Here is a 16,226-nt window from a genome sequence, read left to right as displayed (position 1 = left end):
AAATGATTCGTGCCTTTAAAAGACGTTTTTATATAGGACATGTAGAGACACACAGTCTCATAAACTTTTTCATTCTACCATGCACAGAACTTCAATTTGTGCAACACCTATCGTGGCGTCACGCCTCGCTCCCTCCCCTCATGCTCCTCCCGCCCTCCCCATCAGCAGCCACCGCACGGGGAAGTCTCTGGGTGTCTGTCAGTCAGTCAGTCAGTGAGTGCGCGCCACCGGCTGCTGAGCGTCTCTCTGCCCGCATGTACGGAGTGAGGGTGCAGACAAGGAGCAGGGCCGGCTGTGGGATTTATTATTCGGAGTGAGTGAGCACCTGGATTACCCAACACACCGTTTTTATTTTCTTTCGTTGTTGTTTTTTATTTGTATTTGTTTTTAATTCCGACTTCTGGGTTTGAGAAACAACCTGTCATCATGTCTCGGGCTCCGGATGATGTGAGCAAGCTCACAGAAAGTACATACAAGGTGAGTGAAGTTTGATTGCATATAGGGACACACAGTAATCGATAAGTGATGGATATGATGTCTGGGTTGTGATAAAGGCTGGGAGGGGGGGTCAGCTTTTATAAAATGGGTTAAGAGTCAGGTTTGTTGCATGACCATAAGTCACAGAGATAGCAATACTATATATTTTTTTTAATTATAGTGTGCTTGTGCTTTTATTATATATATTTCTGCTTTCACACTGTAAAAAATCATGTGATTGAGCACCTGAAACTTTCTGTAGTTGTTCAAAAGGGCTATAAAATATGTTTGTACTTTGATAACAGTTTATAAAGTCCAATAAGAACAACAAAAAGTCAATATTTTATTATCAAAAGATGCATAAAACACAGCAAACCACAGAGCAGTCAAAGCCCCCTAGTCTGTCTGACATGTGATGAAACTAAATAAAGTTTTTTTTTCCCATCAATCCAACCTGCTGTGGCTTGCCATGACATGATTTGATCAATAAATATGGGTTTAATCTTGAGTACCCTAGATTAATCTAATCAAGTCCACACTGCTGCCACTCAGTTGTGATAAACAGCTGAGAGTGTGTAAGGGTGTGTGGGGCTGTGTTTCTGTCCCTGTGAGGACCACATGTCATTAAAATCCTAAAGAAACAAGCTAAGAGTATAGTTAGTGGGTTTTTAAAACAATATGGGGCTCGGTTTGATTGTAGAATTAGGTTTAAATACTAGTTTGTGTCCTCCCTGGATTAGCAATACAAAGTGTGTGTGTGTGTGTGTTGTGTGTATCAGTGTGTGTTCAGAGAGTCACACCAGTGGTTTACAGTGTGCCACAGTTTCAGCTGGGAGAGAGACAGACAGAGAGAGAAAGAAAACAAGGAAACCTGTTTCCCTTTTCTCTCTCCTCCTCTGCTCTGTTCTTCATGTAAAGTCATACCTGCCCCTTCATTGTTCTATTGAGGGCGTGCCAGGGGAATAGAGACAGGGAGGTGAACAGCACTTGATTGTTAAGGCGTTTCAATAGAGAGAGACAGAGAGGCAGAGAGCAAGGGGGGGTGGGGGTGGGCTGGGAGAGTGATGAGGTCCATGCCGCAAATAGCTGCAACTTTGTGTGGGACTTCGCTCTTTTGAGGGAGTTGTAAAGCACACGTGAGGGGTCAAGTTAAAGATTGAAAGTTTTATTGTTCTCACATGGTGGTATTTATAGAGCTATGGCATAAACACTTGCACTTGTTTTCATGTATTTCTCCTCTCCGCCCACTCCCACAAAAATAGCCTCATGAGTTTATTATTCACGACAGGTCCTTTTTTTTTTTTAAAGAAAATTAGAGATGTTTGTGAGTGTGTGAATGAGAATGTGACTGATTAAACTATATGATTAGATCAGGAATGGAGCAGTTGTGATTGTTTATCTCCTGCTCTTTGTTCCAGAATGTGATGGAGCAGTTCAACCCAGGCCTGAGGAACCTGGTCAACCTCGGGAAAAGCTATGAGAAAGCAGTCACAGGTAAACATGTAGCATGATCCCTAATGATCTATAAGTCTAATCAAAAAGTTTGTTTTTAATAAAGTTTCACCAGTGCACAAAATCATCCAGCAAGTCTCCTTGTCAATAACTCGATGATGTTTGTCTGTCTCCCCATGCAGTGATGACTCTTGCTGGGAAGGCCTATTTTGATGCAGTCTCAAAGGTCGGAGAAAACGCTATTGTGTCTCCAGTCTCCAGAGAGCTTGGTGAGTTTCATGCCTGTCCAGGTTAAAACCACCCACAGTGAGTGAACTCCCAAGGGAGTCTGACTGATATCCATATTTGAATGTCCCTGTGGTGAGAGCTTGAAGATGATAATGATTCATCACCTTCATTTCTGTTGAAATGTGCTTAGAGGAAAAGTTTGACATTTTTGAAAGTATGCTTATTCACTTTCTTGCTGAGGGCTGGACATGATAATCGACTCCACTCTCCTGTCTGTACGGCAAATATAAAGATAGAGCTAGCAGCAGGCTAGCTTAGCTTAGTACAAAGACTGGAAACATGGGGAAACAGCTAGCTTGGATCTCGTTGAAGGTAACAAAATCCGTCCACCATCCCCTCTAAAGCTCACTTATTAACATGTTATGTCTCATTTGTTTATGCGCTACAAAAACCTAAGTGGAAAAAAACAATTTGTGGTTTTGCAGTATGTTATATTTCCGAGTATAGACCAAATCACTGTGATGTCATGCTAACAACAATAGTCACTTCGGCGTTGACAACTTGACAATGTGAAATCTGCAAACTTGTTTATTTCTGTCGTCATTTTCAGTCGCAAATTTAACATTTAAACATGTATAGTTAAACACATCAGTCCAACCTATCTGGTATTTCTGCTGTGCTTTTTATGTACGTTGCTGCTTTGCTAGCACCTTTGCTAACCAAAGCTACTGGCATGGAAGCTAAACAATGTACTGCTGTGGACAGGGGGCACAATATGTTTTGGCCACCTTAAAAGCCAATATCAGTCTAAGTGTACACTATATTTTGAATATTTTCATTGCTTTACATTGTACACTAAGTGATCGAGGCAGTGGTAGACCAGCAACTCCTGTGTTCTGCGAAGTAAAATTACCGTTTTTGCCAATGGAGTCTGGTGGCTTTAATATAACGGCTTTAGTTACCCGTTGGAAATTGTTGTCTGAAGGTAACGTAAAGCCAAGAAAATATTCTAAATATAGCATATACTTCAACAGATATTAATCTTTATAGGTGGGCCTTTTTTAATTAATTGAGGCAGCATTTAATCTACATGACGCAGGGGGTTTCTACCTGGAAATTACTGTAAAACAAACACTGTGATTCAGTCTATTTCTTGGCCAGGAGCAGTGACGTCTTAAAGGTAACCTGGCAACCTTACTGTGAAGACTCCTGGAAGTCACTGCTCCTGGCCAAGAAATAGCCCTGTGTCATGCAAATTAAAGTCATACAAAGTAAACAAATGCAATATAATGTCTTAATTAGTGAGGGTTAGTCTTTATGCTAAGCTTAGCTAACGTACTGTAGCCTTATGTGCATCAAATAGACACAAGAGTGGTTTCAATCTTCTTATCTAACTCTTGGCAAGAAAGTAAATAAGTGTATTTCCCAAAATGTCTAATTTATTCACCATGAAATGATGAAAGTGACTTTTTCACTCACATCACTACCCTTATTTCACCCAAACATCTCATCAAATAATGGCAGCTGGACACTTTTCCTATACAAATTTATCATGGTGGCATATTTTGCCTGCATGCAACAACAATTTCAAATGCAAGTAAATCATTCAAACATCTGGAATTTTTTTTTTTATTGAACCCTTGTTGCACAGTAGCAGCAGAAATTCATTACCGTCTGCTCTCTACCTCTCTCTCTGATTGAAGTGCTTCCTCTGTCCCTTTTCTGAGGCTGCAATCAAGCTTTTACTGGTTGTTTTTCATCCATCCTGTGACTCATCTCCAATTATCCTATTAGTGCTGACATTCGGAGCTGACCTACTTTGTCCAGGGGTCCTCATTCTGTGCTATTACGGTTCATCAAGTTAGTTGTTTTCTTATTCTGCTGCGTCACTCCCTAATGCAGGGGTTAACAAATTGGCCTCATGTACGCTCAGGTTGATGTGACGGGCACAGAATCAGAGCAGGGCAGCGAAAATGGAAAGATAATACTCTGTCATTTAGCCCGAGGTCTTTCAAAAGGAAAATTGTGACCACGGTGAACATCACGTGACTAAGTCTTTTTTTTTTTTTTAGATGTGGCATTTGCATTGCTTCGAGTAATAAACAATATTTGATGAAATGTCAGACTAGGTGAGATGATGTTCACAGAGCTGTCATTGTGTGAAAGAGACAAGATTAGTCCTGTCTGTCATGTTTGGTGAAAATGTAAATAAGGGAATAAGGAAGTTAGTACAATTTCAAGGCAGCATAGCTGAACATCAGCGCAGTGTCAGTGTCTGAAAATGAAACCATGGAGAATATGTTTCGCAATGCTAAATGGACAGTGTTGCCAAAACATTCAGACACCCAGATATTACTTTTACTCCGTCAGTCGGAACAATTTTCTGCCTATTTTTCTGTTAAGATTCTATTAATTTCTTGTACATTTTTCCAAAACGTACAATAATAACATGTAAACAGAGCAGGCTTTCATGTGTAGATACACGGGTTAGACTTTGTGATATTAAAAAAAGCTTTCTAACTAGCCATTATGATACCAACAATATAGGCTAAACGTATAATACCCCTCTAGCTGCAAATTAGTGAAACAACCTCCATACTCTGCTATCACGCAATGTTGGTCGAGTTTGTCGGGCCGCACCTGTCACTTAACAATGCAAGTACATCAACGCTTCATTAAATAATATGTTCATACACGGTCAGACGGTGACATTTTCACTGCATGCCACAAACAATCAGGTGAAACAACTTCATAAATGCCGTATGCTTTGCCGTCTTTACTTTTGAATGTGGAAATTTTGCAGCTGTACTGTTGATGTTTATGTGCTTCTCCAGCTTATTTTAGTGCGAAAAAAATCAAAATGAAGGAGGACAAACAGACAAAACTGATGATTACAGATTGAAGTGATTATCTGGCCCTAATCTTAAGATCCATCCCAACATTAAAATGGCTTCCAGTAAAAAGGCACATGTCTTGAACCCCCAGCTCGACCGTCATTACTTGACTGCCTGGAATGGACGACAGCGAGACAGTGTGAATTCTCTCACACATTGCAGCAAGCAGAGTAGCAAACATGCTGAACAAATAGACGGACAGAGGAGGCTGTCTTCCCACCACTGATCCTCCTCATCCCCCTGTTTTCTCCATCTGCCTCACCAAAACCCCGCTGCCACTCTTTACTATTTGTCTGTGGAGGTTTAAACCTTATGGAAAAATGATCACGCTCAATTCTTTTTTTCTCCGTCTTTATTGGTACAAGGGAATAAAACCAAAGGCATAAGACAGATTTATAGAATGATAGACGTGTCATAACGCACAGACTTTAAGACAGGACAGCTTTCTCCCTCCCTTCCTTGTAAATACTTCTACAGAATTTACAGCTGCTTATTGTTGCCTCAAGTGAATCTTCATACCGCAGATACTTCATTTAGGCATAAAAGTCAAAGAATTGAACATAATTTCATTTAAATTGCACCATTGTCAAGAATGGCAGACTACATTACTGAGTTGTTATGACTAGCCCTCAACTGCAGACACCTGTAAGATTTCTTCTCTGAAGCAAAAGGTTTTTTTTCCCCTCCCTTTGTGAATGGTATGGTGTAAAAAGCACTTGCGTCACTGTGGTTGGCAGGTATTTGCAGAAAGTTACCCGAGGCTTTTACTTCATACCATGCTGCTCCTATTCCGAGACTACAGTTTGTCCACATTTTCTCTTTGAAATTGGTGCTGTAATGGAGGTGAATAAGGAAAGACTTTTAGTCAAGTGTCACAGCTGGCCACAGACAGATGGGTGAAAACCTATAACTTGCTGTGCGGTTTGATTTCCTTTTTCTTGACATTAAAAAACAACAGCATAGCCTGAAGGGAAAATCATCACGTTATCAGTTAGTTACTTGCAGAATTTCTGATAAAAGCCACCCTGTTGATAACCCTTAAATGAGATTTTCTCCCATGTCCTACTCAAATAACCGTCTTATCCCAGCTCCTCCATCTGTGATTATTAAATGTGCTTTCCCCAACTACTAACGTTACAATCAGTTACCCCAAATATTTGAAAATTTTTAAAACTCAACCATGTAACTTTTGAAAGACAAAATAACAACCCTCCCCTTACAACTTAAAAGAGCAGCAGCTAATGTCGGCTATTGTTAGCTAACGTGTATTGCTGTGTGACTAGAAGCTAATGGTGGTTAATGTTTGCGAACGTGTATTGCTGTGTAACCTGGAGCTAATGTTAGCTACGTATATGCTGTGTAACCACTAATGATGGCTAATGTTACCTAACATAATATATTGCAGTGTAACTGATGGCTAATGGTGGTTATTATTAGCAATATATTGCTGTGTAACCTGTGCTGACTAATGTTAGCTAACCAGTATTGCAATGTAGCCAGTAGCTAATGGTGACTAATGTTAGGTAACATATATCGCTGTGTTACCAGTAGCTAATGGTGGCTAATGTTAGCTAACGTATATGCTGTGTAACCAGCAGCTAATGGTGGCTAATGTTAGCAATCTTAAGAAAGATATTGCTGCGTTACTGGCTGCTGAGTTAATTTGCTGTTTTTATTGCTCTTCTCTACTTTTTCTTCTCTGCATTTTAGCAGGTATCATTTTAGCATGAATATACATCTTACTTTTTTCACAAAAGTTAAAAAAGGTTAAGGAGTGTAGGGGGGGACACCAGGTGCAACTGTAAAAAAATTTGGTTTTGATGTCATTACTCAAAAACCTCTTGAACTTTCTGAATACATTTTTGATGTAGGGAGCTTGTATCTGTGTTGTATTTGTTGACAGTCATTAATTGTTTTTACAAGCAATATTATGGTCACATAAAAACTCTGAAAGTCAAATGTTAATTCCAGTTTTATTAAAACAGAATAATTAATCATATCAGGTATGAGACATTAGTTTCTCGGTTAGCAGGCAGAGAGGGATCACTGCAGTGTTATTTGTAAATTGTGTGTTCAGAGGCATGCCTCGTTTCATGGTTCTGCCTCATTAAATGCCCTGTGCATAAAATGTCTAAAAATGAAATGGCTAACCAAGATGAATCTTGGTGTCAATAGGTTACTATTAAAATGCAAAAATAATTGTTGGAAAATGTGTTGCTCTTCAGCCAATATGGCAGTATTAAGACAACAAGTTAAGACAACTTCTGATTCATAGACTTCGAAGATTCTGAAAGCATGAGAAATTGGCTCTTGATGGGAATTAAACCAGGGTCCCCCAGTATGAGAGGCAAAAGTTTTAACCACTGGACTATAGGCCTACCACAAAATGTACAAGTAATAGAGTGTACATAGACATTTAAAATGAACACAAAAAACTCTTCTGTTTCTTGTTTTAATGTCATTGCCAAGCCATTTTGATGGTGTCTGTGTCAGTTGTAACACAGTGTTTCAACTGACGCCAACCATATCACCCATGACAGAAGCTACTCTGTTTGCCAGAAACAACAAAGCTGATATCTGACGCTATTCAAATGTTGGACAACAGAATGGTCATCAAAACTAGACAGATCTTCGTAGACATTTAAGGTTAAAACAGTATGAGGAAAATGCTGTAAAACAATTACTTTTATACCTTAAAAATGAGTCTTGGCAGAAAAACTTTAACAAGTATGAAACACCAGTTTGCATAATTAGTTTTAATAATGAGGTTCTGTCTCATTTCTGATTTGCGCAATTTGAGATGTTACGATTGCCCTGTTTCCCCTGGTCTCCCCTGCTTTCTCGTGTTTGTTTTAAAAATTTAATATTCCATTAGTTTTTGAGGCCACAGTAGGCACTGTTCAGCCAAAGTTTTTTCTTGTTTTAAAGCTACTAGTTTCACATGTAAAATTACACGATTGTAACATTCATCAGCATGTAGATTTGTTTTTGTTGTCATTCATCTATGATACAGTACCCTGGCAGTGCAGCCGGTGTGCCATACTGTATTTAAAAGTCATAGTTTTCAGTGGGTGTACAATTAGAAACTTCCTGTGCATTAGGCCACGACTGGACTCCACAGGGAGTTGCCATTCCACTCTGAAAAGCAGCAGGTATTGAGGGACTGAAAATGTTACAGGAGAAAGAATAGCACCATCCCCACCCCTTCCACCTTTTCTCTGCGCTGTTTGTCACGCCTCAGTCGAAATTGTTTTTTGAAATATTGAAGTACACTGTCAGCATGAGAAGAATGGTAATGTCAGCCGGAGCAATTTTTTTTCTCCCCAGAGAATGAGGATTCAAAACGGAGAGACCGCTGAGTGTTTCCTGCAGATAGCTTCTGTAACAGATTTTGGCTTTTGGGAGTTATTTCTTCATAATGGAAGGTTGATGTTATGGTTAATAAGAGTTTGTGACATTTCAAACATCTGGCTTAGAGCTATTTCACTGGACTGTTTTGCTTTCTAGACACAACATACACTAAGTCTTTATCATTAGTACATGATGGGCAATTTATCTTTTATTACAGACACAACATCACCAGAAGCACCAACTATAAATTGTTCCCAAAAGTCAGTGAAAAGTCAGTTTTCCCCTGCATTATATTTTGTGTCTGAGAAAACCCGGAGCAGACTCATTTATCCAAAGAATAACTTGTCTGGTGCAAAGTTAGTCTAAGAACTTTTTCATTTTCTTTGCAACAGTAGGTAGTTCACTTGGAGAAGAACAGCTCAGCTTTTCTTAAAACCATTGCAACCTGTCCTCATGGTCCTTATGGTTTGCATGATATCCACTTAACGTAAAGTTACATAGGTAGTGTTTAGGCAAATAAAGTTATGTAGGCTAGATTTAGGAAAAGAAACATGGTGGCAGAGTACCTTAGAATTACTTGGTAATCACTTACAGTCCGAACACTGGTCTCCTGGGGGAAAGTCCTGTGTTGTTTGACCCATCCACCACCTCAACCTGCCTTCTTGCACAAACTTTCAGTCTTCATACTGTTTTCCTCTTTACTCCCACCAGTGCCTTGGTCACGTGATTGCAGCCTTCTCGATTACATGGGTTAAACATGAATTACTGGCTCATTACATGGGTTACGAATTGTGGTGCATCACTTTTTGTGGGTATACGTAAAAACAGTGCATGAGAACATCCTGACCAATGATGAAAATGATAAAAATCAAATTTCCATGCTAATACCCATTCCCCAAAGTTTTATTTGAGGGCTACTCCCCCCCCCAAAAAAAAAAGTCCAGCTAATCAGCACCTCTAAATTATTAACATATCTTTTTTGTCTTATCGTATAAGTGAGGAATCAGGATTATCTTTACTCTTGAACAGAGGCAGGCTTATTGTGTGTTCCTGTTTCCAGTCTTTATGCTAAGCTACCAGTCTCCTGGCTTCAGCCACATACTTTGGGTATGTTTGGATACTCACTCCAAGTGCTGGAGCGCACTCTGGCACAAACTGGACCGTTCATAAATTTGGAGGGCTGTTGGAATGGACCATTTGGTTATTCAGAACACCACACTCTTGGAGCAGTAGAGCTTACTCTGGGCACTCTGTCTGGGGAGACGGAGCAGCAGAACGCCAAGCGGAGTGAATGTGTGATTAACTTAATGGTTCATTAATTCATGTAGAACTAGAATGCTCTGTTTCTTCGAACAACAGGCTCTCATTTAAGTGTAGAGCGTCGGATTGGATTTACAAACCCACCCTTAGCATACTGACATAAAAGTGGTATTGATCGTCTCATCAGGAAAGTGAGTAAGTATGTTTTCCCCAAAATGTTTCCTCAAATTACTTTAAAAACGGATGGGTGGTATCAGCTCTACTGTTCGTGATGCAGAGGACCATTAGCTGAACCATATGGCATAAAAGTATCTGGGCCACTAAAACATCAGGGTCAGTCACACAGACACAGATTGTTTTCCCAAACCAGGCATAGACTGTTGAAAACAAATAAAATATAGGAGGGTGGAGGTTGTTTTCAAAGAGTCCACTCATTGTTCAGTCAGTTATGACTCCTCTCGTCACACTCCACAGCTCTCTAATGATCCCAGACCTCAAACACCCTCATTCTACATCCAACATTAAACTAAAGGTTCCCCAGTACACTGGGAGTTTCCTCCAAGGGACCTCTAAAGAGACTAGAGACTCACTTACCGCACTATAAACCATAACGCTGGAGCATCTAAAACCCTGTCACACCTCAGTCCTTTCACAAAAATATCCCCTGATTCTTTTTTAACCCTACGACTTACTCAGCATCTGAAGTCGTCAGTCTGCTGTTATAGATTTGAACCTATACAAGAACATGTGAAGCACACATGCCATTTATAAGCTTATTCGAGGTTTGCCTTCATTTGTTGTATTAAGTAAATAGAGATTTATTGTTGATGCTCTGGGCTGAAGTTATTTTTATGTGGTCTAGTAATAAATGATGTTTTGTGCTGTGTGTGATGGCCATTGCTCTATGTTAAGGAAGCTGTCACAGCTATTGATCTGCAGCAAACACAGTAGATATGCTGAATGGCAGTGGATGCTCAATTCAACAAACCATAATAAACCAAAAAAAGGTTGCTTTAGATCATCATTAGTGTGAGAAAAAGATGATCTGTATTCAAGGTGGCATGTTTGATTGGTGATAATGATTGCAGGGTGTCAAACAAAGTGCACAAATCACATGCACTTTTCTGTACTCAGTGTGTGTGCGTAAATTAAGTGTATGTGGTAGAGCTGAAATAATGTTGATTAATTGATTGACAGAAAATTAGTCAGCAACTACTTTCATAATCAATCCTTCTTAGGTCATTTTCAAAAGAAAAGTAGTGATAAAATGCTTAGTTATTTTAGTTATAAACAGTATTATTTCAGCATTGTTCAACATTTTTGAGACAAGGTCAGGGGTTTTATATTAAAAGAGGTCCAGTTACTAAAATGTCCTCCCAGAAAAGGTCTGAACCTCATGTCTACATTGCATCCTATAGCCTACCCATATACATCTATCAAATTAAATCAGTACCATGCATTTCCATATCGTTTCAACAATAGTTATTGTCAGTTTTCAAAGTAGGATACTTTAAACATAAGACAAAACAATTAAAAACAAAAAATTAAAACAATAAATAAAATTAGTCCTGGCTCAGTGAACTTAAGGCCTACAGTTCAAGTTGGAAAACACAAGGCAGAATTGACTCATGCTTTACGCTGTCATCCCTCTCACATCTCTCTTACGCTGTTGTAGTCTTTGGTGATATGTCTACGCATCATATCGTCAACTTGACTTGCTCACTTAAGTAAAGCCATTGCGGTATTAACTGGATCAGCTGCACCCACGGTCTACAGCCACAACGGTCAGAAAAACCAGCACTCCATAAACTTCATTATTTATTCTCATTAATTTATCAGAAATTGGACCCAGGTCAGAATAGAACCATTACTAAGTGAGACACTGACTAGGCTTGATCGATAATAATGAAATACTGATGTGAATCTTCCACAAGTCAACTTGAGGAGTTAAGGAATGCAGCCGTGCCTTTAGTTTGCGTGTTTGAGTTTATGCAGTTGTTGACAAAACAATCTCACCTCAAGGTCCATTAATTAGCCACTCCTGAGCTTTCAATCATATCACATGATCTTCTTCAGCAGATAAAGCTTGCGCTGTTTATAAATACATTACATTTTTTTGTTGATGCTGGCTTCAAAGTTAAGTTTGAGATAATTCTTGAACTTGAAAATGGCAATTTACAAAACAGCCTCACCTCAGGCCGATTGGGAGCTTTCAGTCATATCATGATCTATGCGGTGGTTGATGTTGGTGGTTGGTTGTTTATACAGTAAAGGTGTTGTAAGTTCTGAGTTGTAATCTGTGGTAGGTTTGGTTTAACAAGATGAGAATCATAAAAGATGGAGTTTTCATGATGATAGTGATATTCCCATCTGATGACAGGATATTCCTTTACACCACAATAGAATTACAGAAGTGACTAATAGCTGAATTCTTTTGGAGCAACCTGTGATTTCATGATGAACACTCCAGAGTCCAGATGGAGTTTAACCGCAGTCACCTCCACGTGTGTTTCCTCCGCCGTGGATTTAGCATTCATCACAATGACATCATTATGATAACAGGAAGGGAGAAGCTCATCTATGGCAACCTCCAAACAGCGTCTCTCCCCACCTGCACTGGAATGTCTGTAATTGAGATACCATTCGATCCTGAGTCACATAGGAGGTGGCTGCATTTTCTCACACACACACACACACACACACACTGTAAAGCCTGCGTGGACAAGCCCAGTGATGCATCTTAGTGATGAAGCCTTTCCACAAGACAATGACCAACGACCACTGTCGAGTTTAGCGCCAACTCAGACGTTGCTTGGACTTGGATCGAGCAGGAAATGCAATGGAGGAAGGATTGCCGGTTAGATAAAGTGGTGAAATAAAGGCAAGCCCAGGGATACGTGCCAACAGGTCAGCTGCCAATGTTTGCTCTGCTAACGTAGTTTCGTATTGTACAGCTTCCTTATCTAACACCAAATAGGCAGGGGTTGGCACAGGGCACTCCCAGCTCATAAATGGCATCACCTGTTGAGAATGCTGAAGGCGTTGCTCTGTGACCTATCTGCAGTCTTGTGAAACAGGCATTTAAAACAGGGCATACAAATTAACTGCACCAGTTTTTAAATCCAACTAAGTTATTGCAACACCAAAAGAAATGTCTTCTTAATAATTTCTTTTCAGCCTTCACTGTGACCTTTGGTTGACAACACAGCTGGGTTATGAATGGTTGAACCTCCTGATGTTTATCTTCATTACAGTCAGACATAAAGCTCACCCAATGTGTTGGATAAAAAGGTCAAAGTTCGCTTTATCCGTTATGAACTACAGTATTTGAGTCAGTATACACTCTGATGAATTCCAGTGTTGGCTAAGGAAGTGTAGGAGAGAATAAGAGTTTGTAATAATGAATCATAAGTCTTATGAGTGAATCATGGATGTAGTTTTCCACAGGGATGTTTTATCAAGCCCATACCAACCTGCGTAAAAACCCATGTGAACACAGCAATGTATGTTTTAAATTGTCGAGGCAAGATTAGATTATCTTGGTACTTAAAATCCTCGAAAGAGAACAATCTGCAACAGATAAAGATAGGAGATAAGATAAACTGAGAATAAGCCGCCCTGGTGATGAACTTGAATAGCAGTCCAGTTCAGCCCAGTAGATGCTAAAACAACTTTGTGCAGCCAGGTACTTCTTTTAGTTTTTTATTCACACTTTAGCCAGAGAAAATCCATTTTTGTACTTTTTACACCCCTGCACTCACACCTTATTTCCATGGAGAGAAAGCCTACAAGCATTTTTACAACATTGTCTCTCTCTCATGACAGATTTATGATTCACCGCACAGTCTATACCAAGTTGTGACAACTATGTACCCTCCCCTCCGAGCAGGCTTTCACACCTTGTTAACCCCAAAGGTGAAACCTGCAGGTGTACAACAGCCCCTTTGAACCCCCCTCCCGGCCTTTCTCAGCCTCCCCCTTCCACCGCCACCCCCCCACGGCCCGTTGTTGGGGCTGTACAAACAGCCCCTGAGCCCAGCGCCACCCCTCCCTGTCGAAGCACAAAGGCAGCATTTACCAGTACGTTCTGGTGACCTTCAGAGGGCAATGTTGTTGTAGCTGGACGCTGCCTGCTGGATCACAGAAGTACAGCTCTGTATCAGCGGGTCATTACGTTTGTTTGCTTTGAGTTGAAGGCATGCACGGAGGAATGTCAGGTGTTGGGTCAAATGCGTGTAAGTGTTTAGGTAGAGTTTGCTGACATGAGCAACTGTTAGAGATTTTTACCTAAAAATCACACAGTGAACTCGACACCTGTGCTTTATACTTTCCTCTGAAGGTGTTGCAGGTTGTTCATTTTTGCTCTGTTCCCTCACGCTGACACTATCACACATCCAGATATGATGTCCCATTCTCCTTTTTATAGGTTTCACCAGAACCCTGTGTCCTATAGTAAACCTTGAGTCTAGATTTCACCCCATTGTGCCAGAGGTAGCACCATAAACTGCTTAGCTACGATTGTCCACTTGTGTTTACAGTATTGACTCACTCCCATTGTCTCATGTCATATGCTGCTCTATCTATTTTGTAGTCCCGTCTGTGAATGGAGACTGTTCTGTATCTGACCACACAATACCAGAACGTTTCACAGAGATTACTTATTGACAGCTGTTTAAATATTGAAAGGAGATAAGTCATCTGTAAAATATGGGTTGTAAAGATATACGTAAGACCGGATGGAAAACAGGTTACGTTTATGTAGGAAATTTGGGAGGTGTTACTGACATCTGCTCCTGAATCTGCATCTTGTTACACACTGCTTTTGGATGTTTGGTGTGTGGTTTCTAAAAGCTCTGTCACCTCTCCTAATTAATACATTTTGAGAAATACACTTATTTAGTCTCTTGCTGGGAGTTAGATGAAAGTTTTGAGACCTTTCTCTTGTTTGTGCGGTAAATATGAAGCCACCACCAGCATTCAGCTAGCTTAGCTTAGCACACAGACTGTAAACAGGGGAACCAGCTAGCCTGGCTCTGTCCAAAGATAACAAACCCACACAGAGACAGACCGGAGGGGAAAACAATTCAATGCCCTCCACTGACTCTGTATATGCATGACGGTGCCTCCTTGTCCCCTATGTCTGCTTGCAAACAAGACAAAAATGCCTAAAAGCTGCTGTGTGGTGGGATACACAACCAACTGGGTAAAGAATCCAGAGGTTTTTTTAAGCTGCTGAACTGAAAAAAACGTGGGCACTGGCAGTAAGATGCGAGGCATCAGCAGGAAGAATGGGAAAGCTTTTGGATCCTGACACTCATCATGCCTGCAACCAGCAAGCATTTTGCTAATGTGACCAGACAAACTGTACAGGTTGAAGCTATCAACGCTATGTAATACCTGGTTTTGATCTTCATTAGGTTTAATAATGATCTTACCTAGTAATTTGATTAAATAGTTGTAAATATCAAAGTAGTTAACTTCTAACCATTCAATGGGGTTATTTATCCCAGATAAGTAATGTAAGAAGCAGGGACACTGAGATAGAAGAAGAAGAAGGAGATGTACTTTATTAATCCCAGAGGGGAAATTAATTTTATTTCACTCTGTTGTCATATACACACAGGCCCGAAATACACACACATGCGCAAACAGGACCTATACATGAATTAAAAGGACAGATGTCAGAGCAAGGGGGTGCCCATGGACCTCTCCAGCTACTAATTCTCACTCCCTATTCTGGCCGGACGGGCAACCCTCTGGTTCCCAACCCAAGTCCCTACAAACTCAGGCTACTTCTGCCCTAATAGACTGACAGTACTGAGTTTGTCAATATTACTTTTCCTCTATGGTAGACATATGGTGCTAAAATATGCTTTTGGCATGCAGAAATCTAATGTTTTTAGCTAGCTACAGGCATTTTGTTAGCGTTTTAAGCCTTGGTTGCATATTGTGGCACTGATTGTTTTCCCCTCCAATGGGTGTGGTTTTCAAAGTATGATGTGTTATGCTCTGTCTCTATACCAACACCTTGGAAGCTCGCTATAGTCTAAAAACAATACAGTGTACTTTAACAGGGGCTCTTCTTTTCTAACTTGCAACAAGAAAGAGAATACATTTGTTTTGTCAAAAGCTCCTCTTGACCTTGGTCAGAATCTAAAACCCCAGGGCCATTCAAAACGAGTTTCACTTTCTTTGTAAAGTTCTTCAAAATACTAAAAGTTTCCCTTGATGTCTTTCTAGGTGTGGTTCTGATGGAGATCTCCGAGGCCCACAAGAAGGTCTACGGTGAACTGGAAGAGAATGTGAGTAGCTTTAATGTTTGTCTGGTGTTATTGTATATTTTTCTTACTGCCAACAAATCCCATAAAAAGATCAAAACCAACTATGAATTGACTCTATAAACAAGTATATCCTGTGTGGCTAAAGCCTAATATATCTTAGTCCTCAGTGCCATTAGCTTTCATTGTTGTCCCTAATCTGTATAAAAAAACCTGAATGAGCCACATTGTTGCACTGAGTGACACGTTCCTTCATTACAATGAGCAAGGGCACTGTAGTTTATTT

The 16,226-nt window shown here is 40.1% G+C and overlaps 1 protein-coding gene across 2 annotated transcripts in view; it reads left to right on the top strand.

The window, feature by feature from the left end:
- The first annotated feature begins 215 nt into the window (after positions 1-215).
- The window catches only part of baiap2l1a (BAR/IMD domain containing adaptor protein 2 like 1a), a 34,738-nt gene continuing 18,727 nt past the window's right edge, over positions 216-16,226 (top strand). For both annotated transcript variants that reach the window (XM_050060825.1, XM_050060826.1), the window contains exons 1-4: positions 216-477; positions 1,896-1,971; positions 2,112-2,198; positions 15,903-15,964. In XM_050060825.1, coding sequence (XP_049916782.1) covers positions 427-477; positions 1,896-1,971; positions 2,112-2,198; positions 15,903-15,964 — 276 coding nt within the window. In that variant the 5' untranslated portion in view covers positions 216-426. The remainder of the gene's footprint in view (positions 478-1,895; positions 1,972-2,111; positions 2,199-15,902; positions 15,965-16,226) is intronic.

Source organism: Epinephelus moara, chromosome 13 (genome assembly GCF_006386435.1).
Source record: "Epinephelus moara isolate mb chromosome 13, YSFRI_EMoa_1.0, whole genome shotgun sequence".
NCBI lineage: Eukaryota > Metazoa > Chordata > Actinopteri > Perciformes > Serranidae > Epinephelus > Epinephelus moara.
The sequence above is the reverse complement of the archived record's forward strand: the minus strand, read 5'-3'. Positions and strand labels throughout refer to the sequence as shown.